This window comes from Eleutherodactylus coqui, chromosome 8 (assembly GCF_035609145.1).
Source record: "Eleutherodactylus coqui strain aEleCoq1 chromosome 8, aEleCoq1.hap1, whole genome shotgun sequence".
Lineage (NCBI taxonomy): Eukaryota > Metazoa > Chordata > Amphibia > Anura > Eleutherodactylidae > Eleutherodactylus > Eleutherodactylus coqui.
In genome coordinates, this window is record NC_089844.1 from 176,354,683 (window position 1) to 176,373,937 (window position 19,255).

General features: G+C 46.1%; 1 protein-coding gene across 1 annotated transcript; it reads left to right on the top strand.

Annotated features, from left to right (window-relative positions):
* The first annotated feature begins 779 nt into the window (after window positions 1-779).
* LOC136577233 (uncharacterized) lies at window positions 780-14,939 on the top strand. The gene is made up of 5 exons (XM_066577041.1): window positions 780-931; window positions 4,022-4,362; window positions 6,060-6,186; window positions 9,052-9,125; window positions 14,454-14,939. Exons 2-5 carry the CDS (start codon window positions 4,047-4,049, stop codon window positions 14,738-14,740), a joined length of 804 nt encoding a protein of 267 aa, XP_066433138.1. The 5' UTR covers window positions 780-931; window positions 4,022-4,046; the 3' UTR covers window positions 14,741-14,939.
* The last annotated feature ends 4,316 nt before the right edge of the window (window positions 14,940-19,255 follow it).

Here is a 19,255-nt window from a genome sequence, read left to right on the forward strand (position 1 = left end):
CTTTCCTCTCTCTCTCTCCTCTGCTAAAACTCTAGCACCACTTCTCTTGTTAGGCCTCACACTTAGATGTTCTCCCTATAACTCCATGACTAGGCTCCAGAACTAGACTACTTAGTAGAAGACTTTGTGTAGATGTTCGCCTTGTAACTCCCCAGTTTCTATCTCTGGCTATCTTCTCTCAGCTATCTCTAAGACTAGATTTCCTCCATGACTGAGCTCCAGGACTAGACTGACTAATTTTACCCAAGTGCTATCTTTTATACCTCCCCACTAACCAATCCTGGACTAGAGGAAATTCTCTCTACCCAATCCCAGGGCTAGCTAGAGATGATTGACAAAACACAGTTGCATTCTGCAAAGTCATTCACAAGTTTGCTAGAAAGACACCAGACATTGCCCTTTTGGTGACCTGTCTAGGCCAATACACGTAACCAGACACAGTTTAGCAGACATTTACACTTGAAGTGGCTAATAAAGTGCTGTGGGGGCCCTAATTCGGGCCACTACAGATGTTAGGATATGGACAAGAAAGAGTTAACATAAGGTGGATGCAATAAGGAAATGAGACAGCAGTTTGTATGGAGAAAAGTTAACTATGCCTGCATAGCAATGCTAAAGAATGTGACTAATCAGCATTTATACAGATAAGAAAGGAATTTTTATTGTGTAAATTGTATATAAAAGTGTATTTCCCCTGTTTTCTGGGCTCAGTATTTGAGAGACTCCTCTGAGCTTGTAGTGGTAAAAATAAGTTTCTATACTTCCTGAGAGAACCTCCTTGGTGTCTTTGAATCCCCCTGCACAGTCACTGTATGGTGGAGTCACTGGGAGAACACTGTAGAGTACAGTAATTTGGTGGAGTCTTGTAGCATGTAGTCACTAGAGGAGCATTGGGTGGTGTGCTGTAGGGTGAGCTAATTCACAGGAGCAGGTAAGTCTATAGTATTCACAATTATGCCCTTCACAGTTATAGACTAAAATAATAATTTTGTGCTGTAGGGTGCAGTCATTGGGTGGTGCGTTATATGGTGCAGCCATTGGGTGGTGCGTTATATGGTGCAGCCATTGGGTGGTGCGTTATATGGTGCAGCCATTGGGTGGTGGGTTGTAGGATGCTGCCTTTGGGAGAGCCTTGTAGCATGTAGCCATTAGAAGAGCATTGTAGGGTGCAGCCATTGGGTGGTGTTATATGGTGCAGCCATTGGGTGGTGCGTTATATGGTGCAGCCATTGGGTGGTGCGTTATATGGTGCAGCCATTGGGTGGTGCGTTATATGGTGCAGCCATTGGGTGGTGGGTTGTAGGATGCTGCCTTTGGGAGAGCCTTGTAGCATGTAGCCATTAGAAGAGCATTGTAGGGTGCAGCCATTGGGTGGTGTTATATGGTGCAGCCATTGGGTGGTGTGTTGTAGGGTGCAGCTTTTGGGGGAGCATAGTAGTGTGTAGTAATTAGAGGAGCATTGTAGGGTGCAGTCATTGATTGGTGTGTTATACGGTGCAGCCATTGGGGGAGCATACTAGTGTGTAGTAATTAGAGGACCATTGTAGGGAGCAGTCATTGGTTGGTGTGTTGCAAGGTGCAGTCATTGGGTGGTGTGTTGTACGGTGCAGCCATTGGGGGAGCATAGTAGCATGTAGTAATTAGAGGAGCATTGTAGGGAGCTGTCATTGGTTGGTGTGTTGCAAGGTGCAGGCATTGGGTGGTGTGTTGTACGGTGCAGCCATTAGGGGCGTATAGTAGCATGTAGTAATTAGAGGAGCATTGTAGGGAGCTGTCATTGGTTGGTGTGTTGTTCGGTGCAGCCATTGGGGGAGCATACTAGCGTGTAGTAATTAGAGGACCATTGTAGGGAGCAGTCATTGGTTGGTGTGTTGCAAGGTGCAGGCATTGGGTGGTGTGTTGTACGGTGCAGCCATTAGGGGAGTATAGTAGCATGTAGTAATTAGAGGAGCATTGTAGGGAGCTGTCATTGGTTGGTGTGTTGTTCGGTGCAGTTTTAGGGAAGCATTAAACAAAGAAAGGTGGAAGCTGCTCTAGGACATAAGAATCCTCAAACCAAACCCTCAGTGATCCCATTCCAACAACGGTGTAAAGTTCACTAGTAGAAAAAGCATCCAGCGTGCAAATAGATGAATAAAACATCCAATCTTTATTTAAACCAATTCTAAACAGCAGCAGCATATCCATTAGTGATGTTACAGAGGATAATTGTAGAGTTCTGCTACTAGGGAAACATTGTAGGATACAGTTATTAGTGGAGCGTTGTAGGGTGCAGACATTAGGGAAATGTTGTATGGCGCAGTCACTGGCGGAGCGTTGTAGGGTGCAGACATTAGGGAAATGTTGTATGGCGCAGTCACTGGCGGAGCGTTGTAGGGTGCAGACATTAGGGAAATGTTGTATGGTGCAGTGACTGGCGGAGCGTTGTAGGGTGCAGACATTAGGGAAATGTTGTATGGCGCAGTCACTGGCGGAGCTTTGTAGGGTGCAGACATTAGGGAAATGTATGGTGCAGTCATTGGCGGAGCGTTGTAGGGTGCAGACATTAGGGAAATGTTGTATGGTGCAGTCATTGGCGGAGCATTGTAGGGTGCAGACATGTTGTATGGTGCAGTCACTGGCGGAGCGTTGTAGGGTGCAGACATTAGGGAAATGTCGTATGGTGCAGTGACTGGCGGAGCGTTGTAGGGTGCAGACATTAGGGAAATGTTGTATGGTGCAGTCACTGGCGGAGCGTTGTAGGGTGCAGACATTAGGGAAATGTTGTATGGTGCAGTCATTGGCGGAGCATTGTAGGGTGCAGACATTAGGGAAATGTTGTATGGTGCAGTCATTGGCAGAGCGTTTTAGGGTGCAGACATTAGGGAAATGTTGTATGGCGCAGTCACTGGTGGAGCGTTGTAGGGTGCAGACATTAGGGAAATGTCGTATGGTGCAGTCACTGGCGGAGCGTTGTAGGGTGCAGACATTAGGGAAATGTCGTATGGTGCAGTCACTGGCGGAGCGTTGTAGGGTGCAGACATTAAGGAAATGTCGTATGGTGCAGTCACTGGCGGAGCGTTGTAGGGTGCAGACATTAGGGAAATGTTGTATGGTGCAGTCATTGGCGGAGCGTTTTAGGGTGCAGACATTAGGGAAATGTTGTATGGCGCAGTCACTGGTGGAGCGTTGTAGGGTGCAGACATTAGGGAAATGTATGGGACAGTCACTGGCGGAGCGTTGTAGGGTGCAGACATTAGGGAAATGTCGTATGGTGCAGTCACTGGCGGAGCGTTGTAGGGTGCAGACATTAGGGAAATGTCGTATGGTGCAGTCACTAGCGGAGCGTTGTAGGGTGCAGACATTAAGGAAATGTCGTATGGTGCAGTCACTGGCGGAGCGTTGTAGGGTGCAGACATTAGGGAAATGTTGTATGGTGCAGTTACTGGCGGAGCGTTGTAGGGTGCAGACATTAGGGAAATGTATGGGGCAGTCACTGGCGGAGTGTTGTAGGGTGCACTCCCTTTTGGTATAGTAGGATGTAAGGCTGAGTGGCATTTACAGACTTTCTCTGCCTCTGTTCATGTAAAACCAATAACAAGAGATAAGAACTAGATGAATCAGTTCTGCTATCATCTTAATGGGAACCCTTTACCATCTTACCCTAAAACTGTCTTCACTGGCCAGAAGAGGATATAATCAATCACTCCTATTATAATATCTGCTCCTAATGAGCCCATGCACCTGCAATAAGGTTCCAAAGTCATCCCACCATTTACAAATAAACAGAGAGCAAACATCATAATACGAATCAAGCTGATTCCAGAGCTGCCGAGCTAACAGCGCCCCCTCTCTTGGCAGACAGCTCATTGCATCCCCACGTTACACAGTAAGTCCTGTCCTGGAGTAAGTTTTCCGCAGTATAACGCGTGTGACTCTGAAATTATAATTAGTTGCGGTCTCAAAAGCTGTTGTCACATGAAATAGGAATTTCTTTTACTTTCACTTCAGTTTTGATTTTGCTTTCATCGTGAACTCCCAGATCTGAAGCTCAGCAGAAGACAGATATGGATATTGCTCAGCTGAAGGAATACATCGTATCTTACACCCTGAGTAGCTGCCCCCTGGGAAACCAGGGCTACAACCGAGTCCTCATCCAGCTGATGGGCTTTCTGGGACACGGAAAGTCTTCTCTGATCAACTCATGTAAATATGCCCTCTACAATCAGGCCTTCAAAGCACATGCTGAATCTGGCTCTGCGGACGGTGGACTTACCGTTGTCAGGAATGCCTATCCACTCACCCACACCATCGCCATGGTGGACAATCGGGGATGTGCCGTGCTCAACGCCTTAGAGACCGGGGAGTTTTATGCCCAACTAGGTAAGTGACATTCATTGTTTGTTAGGCATTTTTTCTGTTAATTTACAAAAACATCCCCTGCGGTGGATCCTATACGTGTCCATAGGGGGCGGGGAAGTAGAATATCTTTGGCACTCTTCCTCCACCCATTGTTGTCTGACTTAGGGCCCTTTCACATGGAACGCTTACCGTACAAAAAAGATGTTGGTTTGTGTAAATTTGAACAATGATCATTCACTGTAGACACGGCCGACGGCTGAACAAGAACAATCATTTCTTCGTCGCTCATTTTATGCAAACATAAAAATCATCACTCAGCCATTCGCGAGTCGTTATGTTTAACACGTGATTGTTCAGTTGCTCATTTACTTGTGCAGTACTCTGAGTGACTAACGAACAAGAAAATGACGAGAAAATGTAAGCGATTATCTGTATCTGTAAGCTGACACCATTTTAAAGCAAACGACTTTACAGATATCAGAGGACCCGAAATGCGCCAAAAACCCTTACCCCACCATTACTGCACTCCCACCAGCCTGACAGTAAAGGTTTATGGATTCATGTGGCTTGCGCCAAATTCTGACCTTCCATCAGCACGGTGCAACAAAAATCTCTTCTGACCAGGCGATGTTTTCCGCTGCTCAGTGATACAATATTTGCACTCTTTTGCCCTCTGGAGTCTCACCATTTTATTGTTCTTAGACACAATGGTGCTGGAACTGGTCATCAGTTATAGCCCATCTATGCTAAGGAATGATGACTTGAGCATTCGGACATGTTAGCTGGAGCAGTAGAGATGAGCGAGCACGCTCGGATAAAGCAGTTATTCGAGCGAGCATCGCTCTTCTCGAGTAACTTCTTACTGGTCCCAGCTCTCTCTTACTCTCCCCGCCCCCCCGATCACCCCCGCTCACCCCCGCCAACCCCCCCCCCCCCCCCCCGAGCCTGCTCGGACCAGTAAGCAGATACTTAAGAAGAGCTATGCTCGCTCGAGTAACTGCTTAATCCGAGCGTGCTCGCTCATCTCTATGGAGCAGCAGCATTGCCTTTAGCTGCCCTTGACCATGTAGCACCAGTTTGTCAGAACAATTCCTGACATCCTCTTCTGATCCCTTTCGGCAATTAATTGTTTACACCCACAGGATCCCCATTCACTGGATGTCTTTTCTCGATCACACCATTCTTGGTATACTATCCACAACCTTGCATGAGAAAACCCCACAAGGTTGGCAGTGAAATCCTGGCCCTGGCTAGCCTAGCCCAATGACCAGGCCTCGTTGGAAGTCTCTCAGATCGCTTGATTTTATATTTTCTCTAATGTGGATTCACACAGAAAACTTGTCTTATGTCGCACTCTGGGGTCATGAGTCTAATTCCCATATTGGGTGGAGTCAAGCGTGAGACGGTCGGGGGCTCTAATAAAGAAACAATTCAGTGTATGTTATATAGTGACTGGGGACCACCCATGAGTAGTAGAGGAGGGGGACATCATGGACTTGACCAACACTACAAAGATAATACCTTTGGAGGGAAGAGAAGTTATTAGAGGTGTGAGGTCACTGGGCAGAGGCTGGTGGGCAGGTGTTGAGTGTCCGGTTGGGATGGGGGGTATGGGATTTGGTTGAGTTTTGGTTATCATGGAATTTATTATTCATGTTATATTTCCAGATCTTTTTAGTATCACACGCCAGTAATTATTTTGCTTTGTTTTACTCTAGGGAACTTTGCCCCATTGGACAAAAGAGTTGAATGGACAAAGGAGTTTGTTGACATGTTGAATCTCTTGGAAGACTCTGATGTAGAGCCGAACTTCACTGACATCATTGTGCCAGTATTTGTCTACAGGTAGGAGGGAAGCTCAGCCTCTGTAGACTCTTATATAATTCTATACTAGACAGGGATATTATAAATGATCTTCCTGATTTGAAACACTGAAAACTCAAGTTTTACCCCTTAGTAATGCGGCCTATTTTGACCAAATGAGGTCCTGTTTTTTGGTGGCAAACTAAAGTTTTTATTGGTAACATTCTTGGGTACATATAATGTATTGTAAAACTTTTATTACATATTTTTGGATAGCAGAGAGAGAAAACATCAACTCTGCCAATTTTTTTTTTTTATAGCGTTAATCATCCAGCATAAATTGTCACGTACAAGAGGAAAGAGGAGAGGGGACGATACCTATTAATGCTGCTTCTGCCCCCTGATTACTCTTGGATCAACTATTCTAAGCATGCTCACCGCGACCAACCGTCACGGCAGAGCCTCGATCGATCATTCTAGCAGTACTGCAAGCATGGAGTTGTTAGAATACTGCTCCAGCTAACATGTCCGAATGCTCAAGTCATCATTCCTTAGCATAGATGGGCTATAACTGATGACCAGTTCCAGCACCATCTGTACCCAGCTTTCCCAGGCTTCTGCATGCATTCAGACCGGAAGCTCACCCCTGGCTCCATTCTAGTGACTCAGTACTTTGCACACAAACACACGCTGTTTGGTAACCAGAAACACAGACTTATGAATTATGAAGGCAATCTTTGGAGTAATGATTCATTTTAAAACGGACAATGCTGACTTATAAATTGTAGATTTATTCTAGAAAAAGACTAGCAGTGTAAAATATATGTATGTACAAAAGTATACAAAAAAATATGTTATACGGGAGTATAAGGAAATACAGGTAATACACAACCAGACAATATTTTAAAATAAACAGAAAAAGAAGAAGAAAGTTACCAGATTTTGGAATAAATGGCTCAAAACGTCTGTTCAGCAGAGTTCCTAGAAACAAAACGGGACAATCCATATGCTGCAGCATATCTCCGTGGATTGACACTGGGTCTCTCTGAGACCCTCAGTTTTAACATTTTCCCAGGACATAACTCCCCCACCCTCTCTGAGGTCATTCAGAGAAGGGTGGGGTAAATGCGTATGGACTTGTGGAAAACCATAATTCCCCATTTTGGTCCTCCGATCGGGAAATTATGCCTGTCATATTTCTGGTCATGATTTTATCTATTCATTGATATAAAGCATGGCACATGAATGATAAGCTGGTCTGGAAATATGTAGTTTGAGGGGGCTCTGGGTCCCGTACTGAAATATGTAAGGGGGTGTTTTATTCAGATAGGATGCTGATTCTGAAAATATATTTCATATTGGGCTGAGACTCTCAGACAACGAATAATTCTTATAAAGAAATTTCCTCTAATCTGAATTATTGGCTCTGGTGTGTTTACAAGCAGCCCTCTGCCAGATGAATGATTTTTCTTAGACTCCATTACCAAGTGCATGGCCATACAACACAGTATCGTCATGCTGATACTACCCAAATATAAATACAGGTGGGAGAAGAAAGAAGGGGTGGGGGGGTTACATCACAGCACAGCTCGTGTTCAGGGAAGGTGAGACAATGGCCTGTTCTAAATGTAAATATCAACAGACGGGGTTAAACGAAGAAACTGCCATAACTGCATTCCATGGGATTATACCGTGGATATAAAAAAAATGGACATTGAATATAGATCTAAGGCCAGACACAAACAACAAAATGGCTATAGTCACTATATCACTCCTCCCTTTTTTGGATGAGCAATTGTGGTTGATCTCTACAGATCACTTTCAAAGCCCATCCCTGTCACCTCGTCTTGATGAGACAGTCTATCAGCATTACTATACTCATTTCCTTTCTTGTGCTGGATAGTGAAGTCATAGGACTGCAGCGCCAGACTCCAGCATAGGAGCTTGACATTTTCTCCGGCCACATGGTTCAACCAGCTGAGCTGGTTGTGATCCATGATTACTGAGAAGTTACGCTCGTATAGATATGGCTTTAACTTCTGTAGGGCCCAGACTATGGCTAAGCATTCTTTCTTGACCGTGGCTTATGCCACCTCTCTAGGCAGGAGCTTCCGGCTGAGTTAAAGCACAGGATGTTCTTCTGCCTTTGCATTTACCTATCTGAGGATGGTGCCAAGGCCATAAGCACTGGCATCCGTCTGCACCACAAACCACCTGGTGAAGTTGGGGGCTGCACGATTTGGGAGCTGGAAAGCAGTCTTTAGGGCTATGAATGACTGTTCGTATTCTGAGGTCTAACTCACCACCTGAGGCAGATTTTTTGTGGTTGAGGCAGTGAGGAACTTAGCCAGGGCACTGTAGTAGTACCAAGCTATACCCAAGAAGGATATGACCTGCTTCTTTGTTTTGGGGCTGGGCCAGGCTTGGATGGCGTCTACCTTCCTGGGCTTTGGGCTCAGTGTTCCCCTGCCTACACGATGCCCTAGGTACTGCACCTATTCCATGCCAATCTGGCATTTCCAAGGCTTGATGGTGTAACGTCCTGCCTGGATCCACCTGAGCACCTGCTCCAGGTGTTCCTCCCAAGTGGGGCTGTAAACGTCAATGTCGTCTAAGTATGCAACGGCATACTCCCTATGCCCCTCAAGCAGCTCATCTATCAAATGCTGGAAAGTAGCTGGATCATTCTTTATGCCAAAGGACATGGTGTGATGAAAGCCAACCTCTCATGAATCGTGGGTCATGGGTATTTGCCCATACTCACGGCTCAAATCCATCATGGTGAGGTACTGCAGCATCAGATAAGCTTCTGTCACCATGATCACATTCAACCTCCTCTAGTCCACACAGAATTGGGAACAGATACAACTGTCCGTAGGAATGTTCGTAACATTTCTGTTTTTACAGTGTGAAGAGAGAAATTGCAGCCAATGAAGTGGAAGAAATCAAGACGTTCCTTAAAGCCTGTCGAGACCTAACAGGTAAAATAAGACTTTCCATTACCATTTTCATAAGAGCTACGGAGGACTGGGGGCATAAGTATTGGACAAGACCTCAATCTTCATAGCCCAGAGAGGAAAGAATGAGCTGATATCACTGGTAGACCATGCGAGGAGAGGAGTTATGACACAGAGACCTCTCTGATGATATATGTGTAGGGAAATCACAAGTATCCTGGCTGACATGTCCATTCAGAACAATCACATTCATCACTGTAGGTATATTAGTGATGGTTAGTGGTAATCTGTACATTGCAGTCTCTGGCCACAGGGATAATTAGGAAAAGAATCACTGCTCCTCCGTGTTCCCGTTGGCAGTGGATCGTTTTTTGGTGGTCTAGGCCGGCTGAGGATGCGGATGTCATCATTCTCCACTTTGTGTCCTGGATGAAGGAATCTAGTTGACATCATGTCTTGACACAAACATGTAAAAATAGTGGATATTTAGGACTGACAGTCATCTATTGAGAGTGTCTGACTTCTGCGACCCACAACCTCAGGCTTTATTCCCACAAGTGCATATCGGCCGCCGTTTTCACAGCCGGCTGATATAGGCTATATTGGGAGATGAAAATCTGGTGAACAGGCGCACAAACCAAACGTTTATGTGCCAGTTCAGATGGCCTGGTGAGCCCGGCACAAATGTGTCAAGCTCACCAGATCATTGCCTATTTCCCCTCCCTACCCATCGCAGACTCACCCCTCGTTCCTCCCTGCTCGTTCTGTGCAATGAGAAGGGGTGGGATGGGGGCAGAGCTAAGCGCTGGCTGCCCCACCTCCTCCCTTTGGTGGCTATGGACAAGGGGCGGGGAGAGGGCGGGTGCTTAGCGCCACACATGTCCCACCCCTTGTCCATAACCATCAATGGGAGGAGGCGGGGCAGTCCGGCGCTTAGTTCCGCCTCATCCCACCTTCTCCTATTGCACAGAACGGGCAGGGAGGAGCATGAGGTGAGCCTGCACGGGGGGGGGGAGGGGGGGAGAACAGAGGGAGGGAGCTGCTAAACTCCCCTCCCACCTACGACCGCTGCCATGGGACCATGCAGCGACCGACGTATTCTGGCCCAAGATTATCTTTTGGGCTCGATGTAAAAACGACCAGCGCTATATTAGCTTGGCGGGCATTTTTTACATCTCAGAAATACACCCATGTGATCTGATGCATTGGAATCCAATGCATCAGATCACAGCGCATATCGGCCGGCCGATATGCGCTCGTGGGAAAGAGCCCTGAGGGTGTGACTAAGGCCTAATGCTTGTTGGAGGCCATATGTCCCAGCAATGAGATGTTATCGTGTGAAGCCGTCTTCTGCTCCATCTGTAGATCAACAAATTCCTCATTACAGGACAAGGATCAGCCATATGTAATCTATAATATAGAGAAAGTAGAGAGAGGCAGATAGCACATGAGGGCCCCAATTACAGTTGCCACCGGCCCAATTAGAAATTCCATCTGAAGGCCAGTAACGGTAATTATTTTTTCAAGGCCAAATTTATGGTTGTTATAAAACAATCAGGAAGATGCGTTGAACCCCCGGCAGGGCAGCATCCCGGCAATCATGTTAAACTGCTCAATTAATTTTTCAAAAGTCGCTCAGGTCATCGCCGTGAAGAGATCAGCTGATTTCTGCTCATATCCTGCGCTAATAGGTGTACGTACAGAGCGAGAGCTGGATCCAGGAGAAGAATCAGCTGATCTCCCCACGGCACGCGGCACCCGGAGCAGATCTAATCAGTGAGCTGAATAGTTCAACATGCTTGTCGGGATGCTGCTGAGCCGAAGGCTCCACACGGCTTCCTAATTATCATATAACAACCATAAATATGGCCAGGGCAAAAAAATTACCGGCACCGGCCTTCAGGCAGAATTACCGTCCAGGCCGGTGGTTAATCAGCCAGGTGACTACACCATCTGCCTTCTCTATATCATGGCTTAGACATGGCTCATCCTCCTCCTATAATGAGGAATTTGTTGATCTATAGATGGAGTGCTACTTTTAAAAAATAAAATATCTAACTTTACATAAAACATTTGATTTTTGTGACCATCTTCTGACTGTCATTATTCCCATGTAAATATAATAGATTTTTTTACAAGATGCATACAGTATTAAAGATAAGGGAAGGGGTGGAGAGAAAAAAGGGGAGAGAAAAGGGGGAAGGGCTTGGTAAAAGAAGCATCAATTATTTACAATCTAAAATTTATAAAAATAAATAAAAACCATTTAGACAGAAATGGAAAAAGCTGTTTAACCCCTTAGGCCTCATGTCCACGGGGAAAATCGGGCCCGCTACGGATTCTACATGTAGAATCTGCAGCGGGTCCCTCCTGCCCCGCGGACATGAGCGCTGAAAATACGAATAAATAAGAATTTACCTATCCGTAGCGGGCGGCGAAGCTCTGCTCTTCCTCACGGCCGGATCTTCTTTTTCGGCCGGCGGATGAATTCCTCACGCCGGCGGCACGTCGCCGGCACGTCGTCGACGTGCCGCGCGCATGCGCCGGGCACATCCGCCGAGCCGAAGCAAGGGAGATGCGGCCGTGAGGAAGAGAAGAGCTTCCCGGCCCGCTGCGGGTGAGTAAATTCTTTAAATTCCTATTTTAGGTCTCCCACGGATCCGGCCGGCTTCCATAGGCTTCAATAGAAGCCCGCGGGAGCCGTCCCCGCGGGAGACCCGCACGAAAATGGAGCATGGTCCAGATTTTTTCATGCTCCATTTTTTTTTAAATGTACCCGCGGGTGGTCAATGCATCCCTATGGGGTGCGGATCCGCGTGCAGGTAATCCGCTGCGGATCCTAAATCATATTTTCCCCGTGGACATGAGCCCTTAGTGAAAAACTTAATTTTTGCCTCAAGGACAAAGCAAAGTTCATATTTGCATTGCAGGAGCCAAAACTCATTGACATACGAGGGCTTGTTTTTTGCGGGAAGAGTTGTAGTTTGTAGTGCTACCAGTTTGAGGTGCATAAGAATTTTGCAATGCTTTTTTAACATGTTTTTTTGGGGGAGGCAAACAAAAGAAAATTAGCAATTCTGGCGTTACTTTTTTAAATAGCTTTTATAGCAGGATAAATAACAAGACATTTTCATTTTCTGGGTAATTACAAATGCGGCAATACCTATTATGCGTTGATTTTTCAAAGTTTTGGGAGTATTTTATCAATTTGAAAAAGGTTTTTTGTATATATTTTTTCCTAAACTGGATTTTTTTCTTTCAATTACATTTTATTGAACTTTTTTTGATACTATTTTGTAGTCCCTCAAGGGGTTCACTTGATCACTAGAATAGTACACTGCAATACTGAGGTTTAGTAGATTGCACTACATATGACTCAACATATTGGACTCTGCCGGAGGTGGGGCCTAATGGGACCCATTGCATTGCAGGTATAGAGGCTTTTTTCAGGCTTCCAACTGCCATGGGAACCCGTAGGTACCTTGCAATTGTACTGTAAGATGCCAATGGATGACAGAAGAAGCCACTTCCACCTGTCATCTGCATACGTGCTGCTGTTGCTATTGATTGTGGCATGTAAGAGGCTAAACTGCCAAAATCACAGGTTTCTCCACTACTGGTAGTTAGGAGCCTGGCTGTCAGTAGTCAGCCAAGCTACTGCCTTAAAAGAATGTACATGCAGGTTTAAAGTCTGTAAGTGAGGTCAGTAAAAAGTGTATTGGCCGTCAGTAAGAGATTAAGTAAATCACTTAAGGCTGCATTCACACAAGCAAAATTACCTGTGTGAGCTCTGTCCAATTCTGAGAAATTGAGAAATCGCTGCATGTCCTAACCCTGGGGATTCTTGTTCAAGAATAGTTCATTATCTTCTATGAGAGTTACAAAAAAGCAGAGCCCACATCCATGCCTTGCAAGTTGCACGTGGGTGCGAATCATTTTTAAAGCATTTTACTATTGGAACCCCATGTGATTTGTTTTTACGCACATGAGAAACAGATGTAAATCACATGCATATACCGTGCTATTATTGCTAAAAAACATAACGTAATTAAATCACATATTGAATGGTCATTTTTTTGCTCACTTAGATATGATACCTTTTATATCATACCATACATGAGACACGGCACAGACACGGTACGATTAATTTGCACTTTAAAAAAATACCAGAATAGGATGGGCAGAGGAGTAAATACTTAATTAGTCCACTAATAATGGATGTGAAAGTTGTATGGTCTCTACATCACATTCGCTCCTATGAATATACCCCCTCTAGCAGGAGAAGAACCCAGAGTGTATTTTTGTTTCTGATAGCATTCACCTTGAGGAATACATATGTGTTATTTTAATAGATCCGACTTTTACGGTTGAGGCAATGCCAATGTTTTTTTTTGTTGGTTTTTTACCATTAAATATTTTATGATGAATCAGTGCAATATATATCAATATATATCATTTTTTTAAATTATTTTTATGACAGCTGGGGGGGCAAGAGATTGATATGAGCCCCCATAGAGCAGGCCACAACACACATATGTGCCCCAGCTATGTTTTAATAGCCTTGAGAGGACAGTGATGCTCTTCGGTTCATACCTGCATTCTTGGCTTATGGCTCCGATTGGCGGCATCTCACAGATACCATCCCATGGTCATCCATCACCCAAAGCCTCCTGTGTTAAAAAAAAGTATGTGTTTTTTACTGAATGGCAAGAAATGGTATTGATTTTACATCTTTAGAAATTGTAGTAACCAAAGTTCAAGAAAGCTTAAAGGGGTTGTCCCGTGCCGAAACGTTTTTTTTTTTTTTTCAATAGCCCCCCCGTTCGGCGCGAGACAAACCCGATGCAGGGATAAAAAAAGAAACCAGATAGTACTTACCCGAATCCCCGCGGTCCGGCGTCTTCATACTTACCTTGTGAAGATGGCCGCCGGGATCTTCACCCTCGGTGGACCGCAGGGCTTCTGTGCGGTCCATTGCCGATTCCAGCCTCCTGATTGGCTGGAATCGGCACACGTGACGGGGCGGAGCTACGAGGAGCCGCTCTCCGGCACGAGCGGCCCCATTCAGCAAAGGAGAAGACCGGACTGCGCAAGCGCGTCTAATCGGGCGATTAGACGCTGAAGATTAGACGGCACCATGGAGACGGGGACGCCAGCAACGGAACAGGTAAGTGAATAACTTCTGTATGGCTCATATTTAATGCACGATGTATATTACAAAGTGCATTAATATGGCCATACAGAAGTGTATAACCCCACTTTGTTTCGCGGGACAACCCCTTTAAGTGTGGACACATCTGTTGGTTTCTATGTGTTTTTCCTCATTGTGAATGTTGCTTCTCCACTAAACAGGGATCTTCCCCATCATCGTCCTCACCCACAAGACCAGCGGTCCTTTCTTCAAGTTCCGTGACCTGTTTGAAGGGATGGGGGCAGAAGAGATCTTTTCTGTGGAGAATTACACAAGCGAAGACCATCTGAAGACGCTGGGAAGACATCTGCAGTTCCTGAACCTCATCCATAAAGTCTTGTTAAATGTCAACTTCAGAATGTCAGATGAGCGCAACCCCCGAAAAGAGAGGGCAGAGCGCAAGAAATTTGTAACCAAGTACTTTCATGAGAGAGCAGGCAATAAATGATGGACATTGGGGACGTAGGGGAGCGAAATGAGGGATATAGAGAACACGAGCGAAATGGGGGACATGGAGGTGGAAACCGAGAACCTTAATGTAGTGGATAATCTGCCGTAAATAATAATTCTACTGCCAGTATTGCGGTGTAATCTGCTGTACATCAAAACCAAAATAAAACTTCACTAGTTGAGTCCAAAAATATTAATTTATGACACAATGTATCATTGATCTCTGAAGATGATAACTGCATCCTCCCAGCACAAATGTAAATCATGGAACACACCACTGCTCGTACTCTAATACCAGGATACCACAATGCACCACTGCTCAACAACACCAGACTTTGCCATATTCACTACCAAAATCTCTCTTTGGAGAAGCAAAGAAAAGTTATAATGTACCTAACTTTTCAGAATAAGTAGCCATGTGTACATGATAAATAACACTGTCAGGCCATTATATGCTTTGTATCCTGAATGTTTCCCTCTACAGGGTGCACATCTCAGTCCTGTGCTGTGTCCTACAGAATGTAGATACTGAACTGTATATTCTGCTCTCTAAATGTTTGTAACACACAGACATAAAATCATCACATAGGACAGTGTACAGCAATAGTGAGCAGTGGAGATGTGATTGCTGTAGCTAAAACACAATAAACAGTGAATTACTATTTGTAACGTCTGTCCAAGACTGCTGACAAAACTATAGTGAGAAAGGTGCGGAGCAGTCTGGACAGGCATGTGTACATGAGACTGAAGCAGCCTCCACACGAGCGTATATAGCTATTTACCTGCGTAAATACACCGGCCATCAGAAAGGATGTATTGGATTTAATGCATTTATTCAGCTAGCATGGTGTATTTACGCAGGTAAATAGCTGCATATATACGCTCGTGTGAAGGCAGCCTAAAGGTGGCTAAGACGCAGGAGCACACCAAAGAGGTACAGATCTGAGAGAAACACCTAGAATCTCTTTGACAGGACCTGCCTCAAAGCAGAGCGTCCGTCCTGAATGGGACAACCCCACTGCTTGAATGAGGCAAGGTCCACAATCAGAGAGGAACTGGAGAACCAAAATCAGGGACTACAGAAGGACTGAACATAAAACACAGAACACCAACAAAACTGACAACAAACAAATAGAAACACAGAGTACAAGCCAGACAACAGCCAGGTACTCTGAGCGCGGCCGAGACCAGAATACAGGAAGTGTAACCGGTAGTTCCGACCAGGATTATCTATCAAAAGGGAAGTTGGTGATTGGCTGATGGAGCTGTCAATAACCAGCTAAAACTTTAGCTAACAGCAGCAGGAAGATGTTTAACCCTAATTAGTCAGGACTAACTGAAGTCTGTGTGTGTGCACTGGCAACAACGTGACGTGAAGTCTGCGTGTGCACCGGCAGTGATGTGACATGAAGTCTGTGTGTGTGCACTGGCAACGACGTGACGTGAAGTCTGCGTGTGCACCGGCAGTGATGTGACATGAAGTGTGTGTGTGTGCCGGCAGCGACGCGACGGGAAGTCTGTGCGCCAGCATTGACGTGAAGTGTATGTGTGCGCCCACAGTGACATGAAGTGTATGTGTGAGCCCACAGTGACGTGAAGTGTATGTGTGAGCCCACAGTGACGTGAAGTGTATGTGTGCGCCGACAGTGACGTGACGTGAAGTGTATGTGTGCACCCACAGTGACATGACATGAAGTGTATGTGTGCGCTGACAGTGACGTGACGTGAGGTATATGCGTGTGCTGACAGTGATGTTGACGACAGACATTGACTTACGTGAAGCATGTGCGCGCCAGCACTGATATGATGTGCAGTATGTGTGCACTGGCACTGACGTGACGTGAAGTTGTGTGTGTGAAAGGGTGAGACAGCGTCCAATATGTGTACATTGTTCTTGTTACCGTATATAGTCCACTACTGTGTGTTTTATTATTTGTCCACAAGAGGTCGCTGTTCTGCAGAAAAGATTTTGGTCAAGCTGTGAGGTGACAGGCCCATGGTAGCCTGTGATTGGAGAACCCGTTGCCTGGTTACAGCGTGCGCACGGGAGGAGAGAAAATTAAAAGCGTGCGTACACTGTGAGGGGACAGTTGGTCGATCGAGCCATCTGAGTGGAGCTACAGAAGAGGGAAGGAGGTCGTGTCCTGAGCGAGGGGAGTGTCATGAGTGGACCGGAGCTGCAGTGGATTCAGATTCTCATCAGATGCCCGCTGGATGGGAGAAGACTTGTTGGGGATGTTGCTGAACAACCGGAGCGAGACTGGCTATTGTGTGTACAATACTGGATGCCGCTGAGGAAGTAACAGCTCCCTGCGGTACCGCACACTTTTTTGGAGGAGCCCCTCATCCGTCTAGACTTTTTGGCTGATCATACAGCAGACCAGTCTACGTGCACGCAAGACCATACTTTGGCACCAAGTTACTTGGGACTGAGTTTTGGCCTGTAGTTAGATTAGGTAGGGTTATGGACTGTGTCATGCCACATTTCAGCGGGATCGGCATAGTGGCTGGCATGCCACACTTCAGCGGGATCGGCATAGTGGCTGGCAGGCCACATCCAGCCATCAGTAAGAACCTTCCGGAGAACATTCACCTGGCTATATAGCCGCTGTTCTTTATACGTGTCCCTTATTGTATTGGTCTGGGGGGATAGAGTCAGTGTGTGTAAGTCTGTAAGCTGTTGTGCTGCACCGCCGGTACCCAGATCACTCTCCCTTCCCTTTGTTCATGAGTAGCGGTATTAATAGGTAATAAGGAGACGGTTTATTTAGGCCTGCCCATTAGGTAAAAGCATAGTCTATTATAGTAGCGCCCTTTGGGGAGTACAGCGCTGTACAGCACAAGGGCCTCCGCCATCTGGCTGAGTGTAGGTGAGTTTTGTGGGATTACCTATTGTTTGTGGTCACGTCCCTTAGTAAAATTCGGTTTGCCCCTGAACTGGTGTCAGAGATGTTTTCCTTGTCTGTGACTTCACTGTATCCTGGGGAGCCCACCCCGGTACACGGCTTACATGTGCGTCGCCACTGACGTAACAAAGCATGTGCACGCCGGCACTGATATGATGTGCAGTATGTGTGCGCCGGCACTGACTGACGTGAAGTATGTGTGCGCCGGCACTGACGTGACGTGAAGTATGTGTGCGCCGGCACTGACGTGACGTGAAGTATGTGTGCGCCGGCACTGACGTGACGTGAAGTATGTGGGCGTCGGCACTGACGTGACGTGAAGTATGTGGGCGTCGGCACTGACGTGACGTGAAGTATGTGTGCGCCGGCACTGACGTGAAGTATGTGTGCGCCGGCACTGACGTGACGTGAAGTATGTGTGCGTCGGCACTGAAGGGACGTGAGGTATGTGTGCCGACACTGATAGTTTGCAGGCAGCATGTTTGTGAGTCCCTCCCTCCTCCTCTAGGGGCCATCTCCTATTTGACAGCAGTCAGTATTCAGCCAGGTAGGAGGAAGGGTGCCCCCTAGTGGCCAAGTTATTTAGCTAAATAAAATAAAAAAAGCAGTTTTGATGGTTATCACACGGCTGTCATAGAAACACAAGTTGTTTGTAAAGTTAGTGACCCCTTGATATATCAGCCCATGTTAATATTCACCATAGCTAAAAAGTGTAGGACAGGAGTTCTGCATCAACTGTGTATTAGGAGATTTTGCAGCACATAAGATGTTTATTACAAGGTTCTGCAGCAGCTGAGGTGTGTAGTATAATGTTTTGCAGCAGCTGAGGTATACACTATGAGGTTCTGCAGCAGCTGAGGTGTGCACTATTAGGTTCTGCAGCAGCTGAGGTGTGTATTATGAGTTACTGCAGCAGCTGAGGTATGCACTATGAGGTTTTCCAGAAGCTGAGGTGCACACTGAGATTCTGCAGCAGCTGAGGTGTGGACCATGAGGTTCTGCAGCAGCTGAGGTGTGCACTATGATGTTCTGCAGCAGCTGAGGTATGCACTATGACGTTCTGCAGCAGCTGAGGTGTGGACTATGAGGTTCTGCATCAGCTGAGGTGTGCACTATGAGGTTCTGCAGCAGCTGAGGTATGCACTATGACGTTCTGCAGCAGCTGAGGTGTGGACTATGAGGTTCTGCATCAGCTGAGGTGTGCACTATGAGGTTCTGCAGCAGCTGAGGTATGCACTTTAATGTTCTGCAGCAGCTTAGGTGTGCACTATGAGATTCTGGAGCAGCTGAGGTGTGTATTATGAGGTTCTGCAGCAGCTGAGGTGTGCACTATAATGTTCTGAAGCAGCTGAGGTGTGCGCTATGAGATTTTGGAGCAGCTGAGGTGTGTATTATGAGGTTCTGCAGCAGCTAAGGTGTGCACTATGAGATTCTAGAGCAACTGAGGTGTGTACTATGATGTTCTGCAGCAGCTGAGGTGTGCACTTTGAGGCAGAAGTTGGACAATTATAATTGCCATGTTGGAAAGCGTGGGCGGTAGTTTGGGAAAAGTTTGTAGAGATAATTTTGAGAAGAGTATGTTTCATGTTTGTTTATTCGCCTTTTTC

What these genes read in the sequence shown, in the direction of transcription:
- LOC136577233 (XM_066577041.1), top strand. Translation starts at nt 4,047, where the DNA reads ATGGATATTGCTCAGCTGAAGGAATACATCGTATCTTACACCCTGAGT. An exon ending in GTGCCAGTATTTGTCTACAG is followed by an intron (nt 6,187 to 9,051) that starts GTAGGAGGGAAG and finishes CTGTTTTTACAG; the next exon opens with TGTGAAGAGAGAAATTGCAG. An exon ending in AGCCTGTCGAGACCTAACAG is followed by an intron (nt 9,126 to 14,453) that starts GTAAAATAAGAC and finishes TCCACTAAACAG; the next exon opens with GGATCTTCCCCATCATCGTC.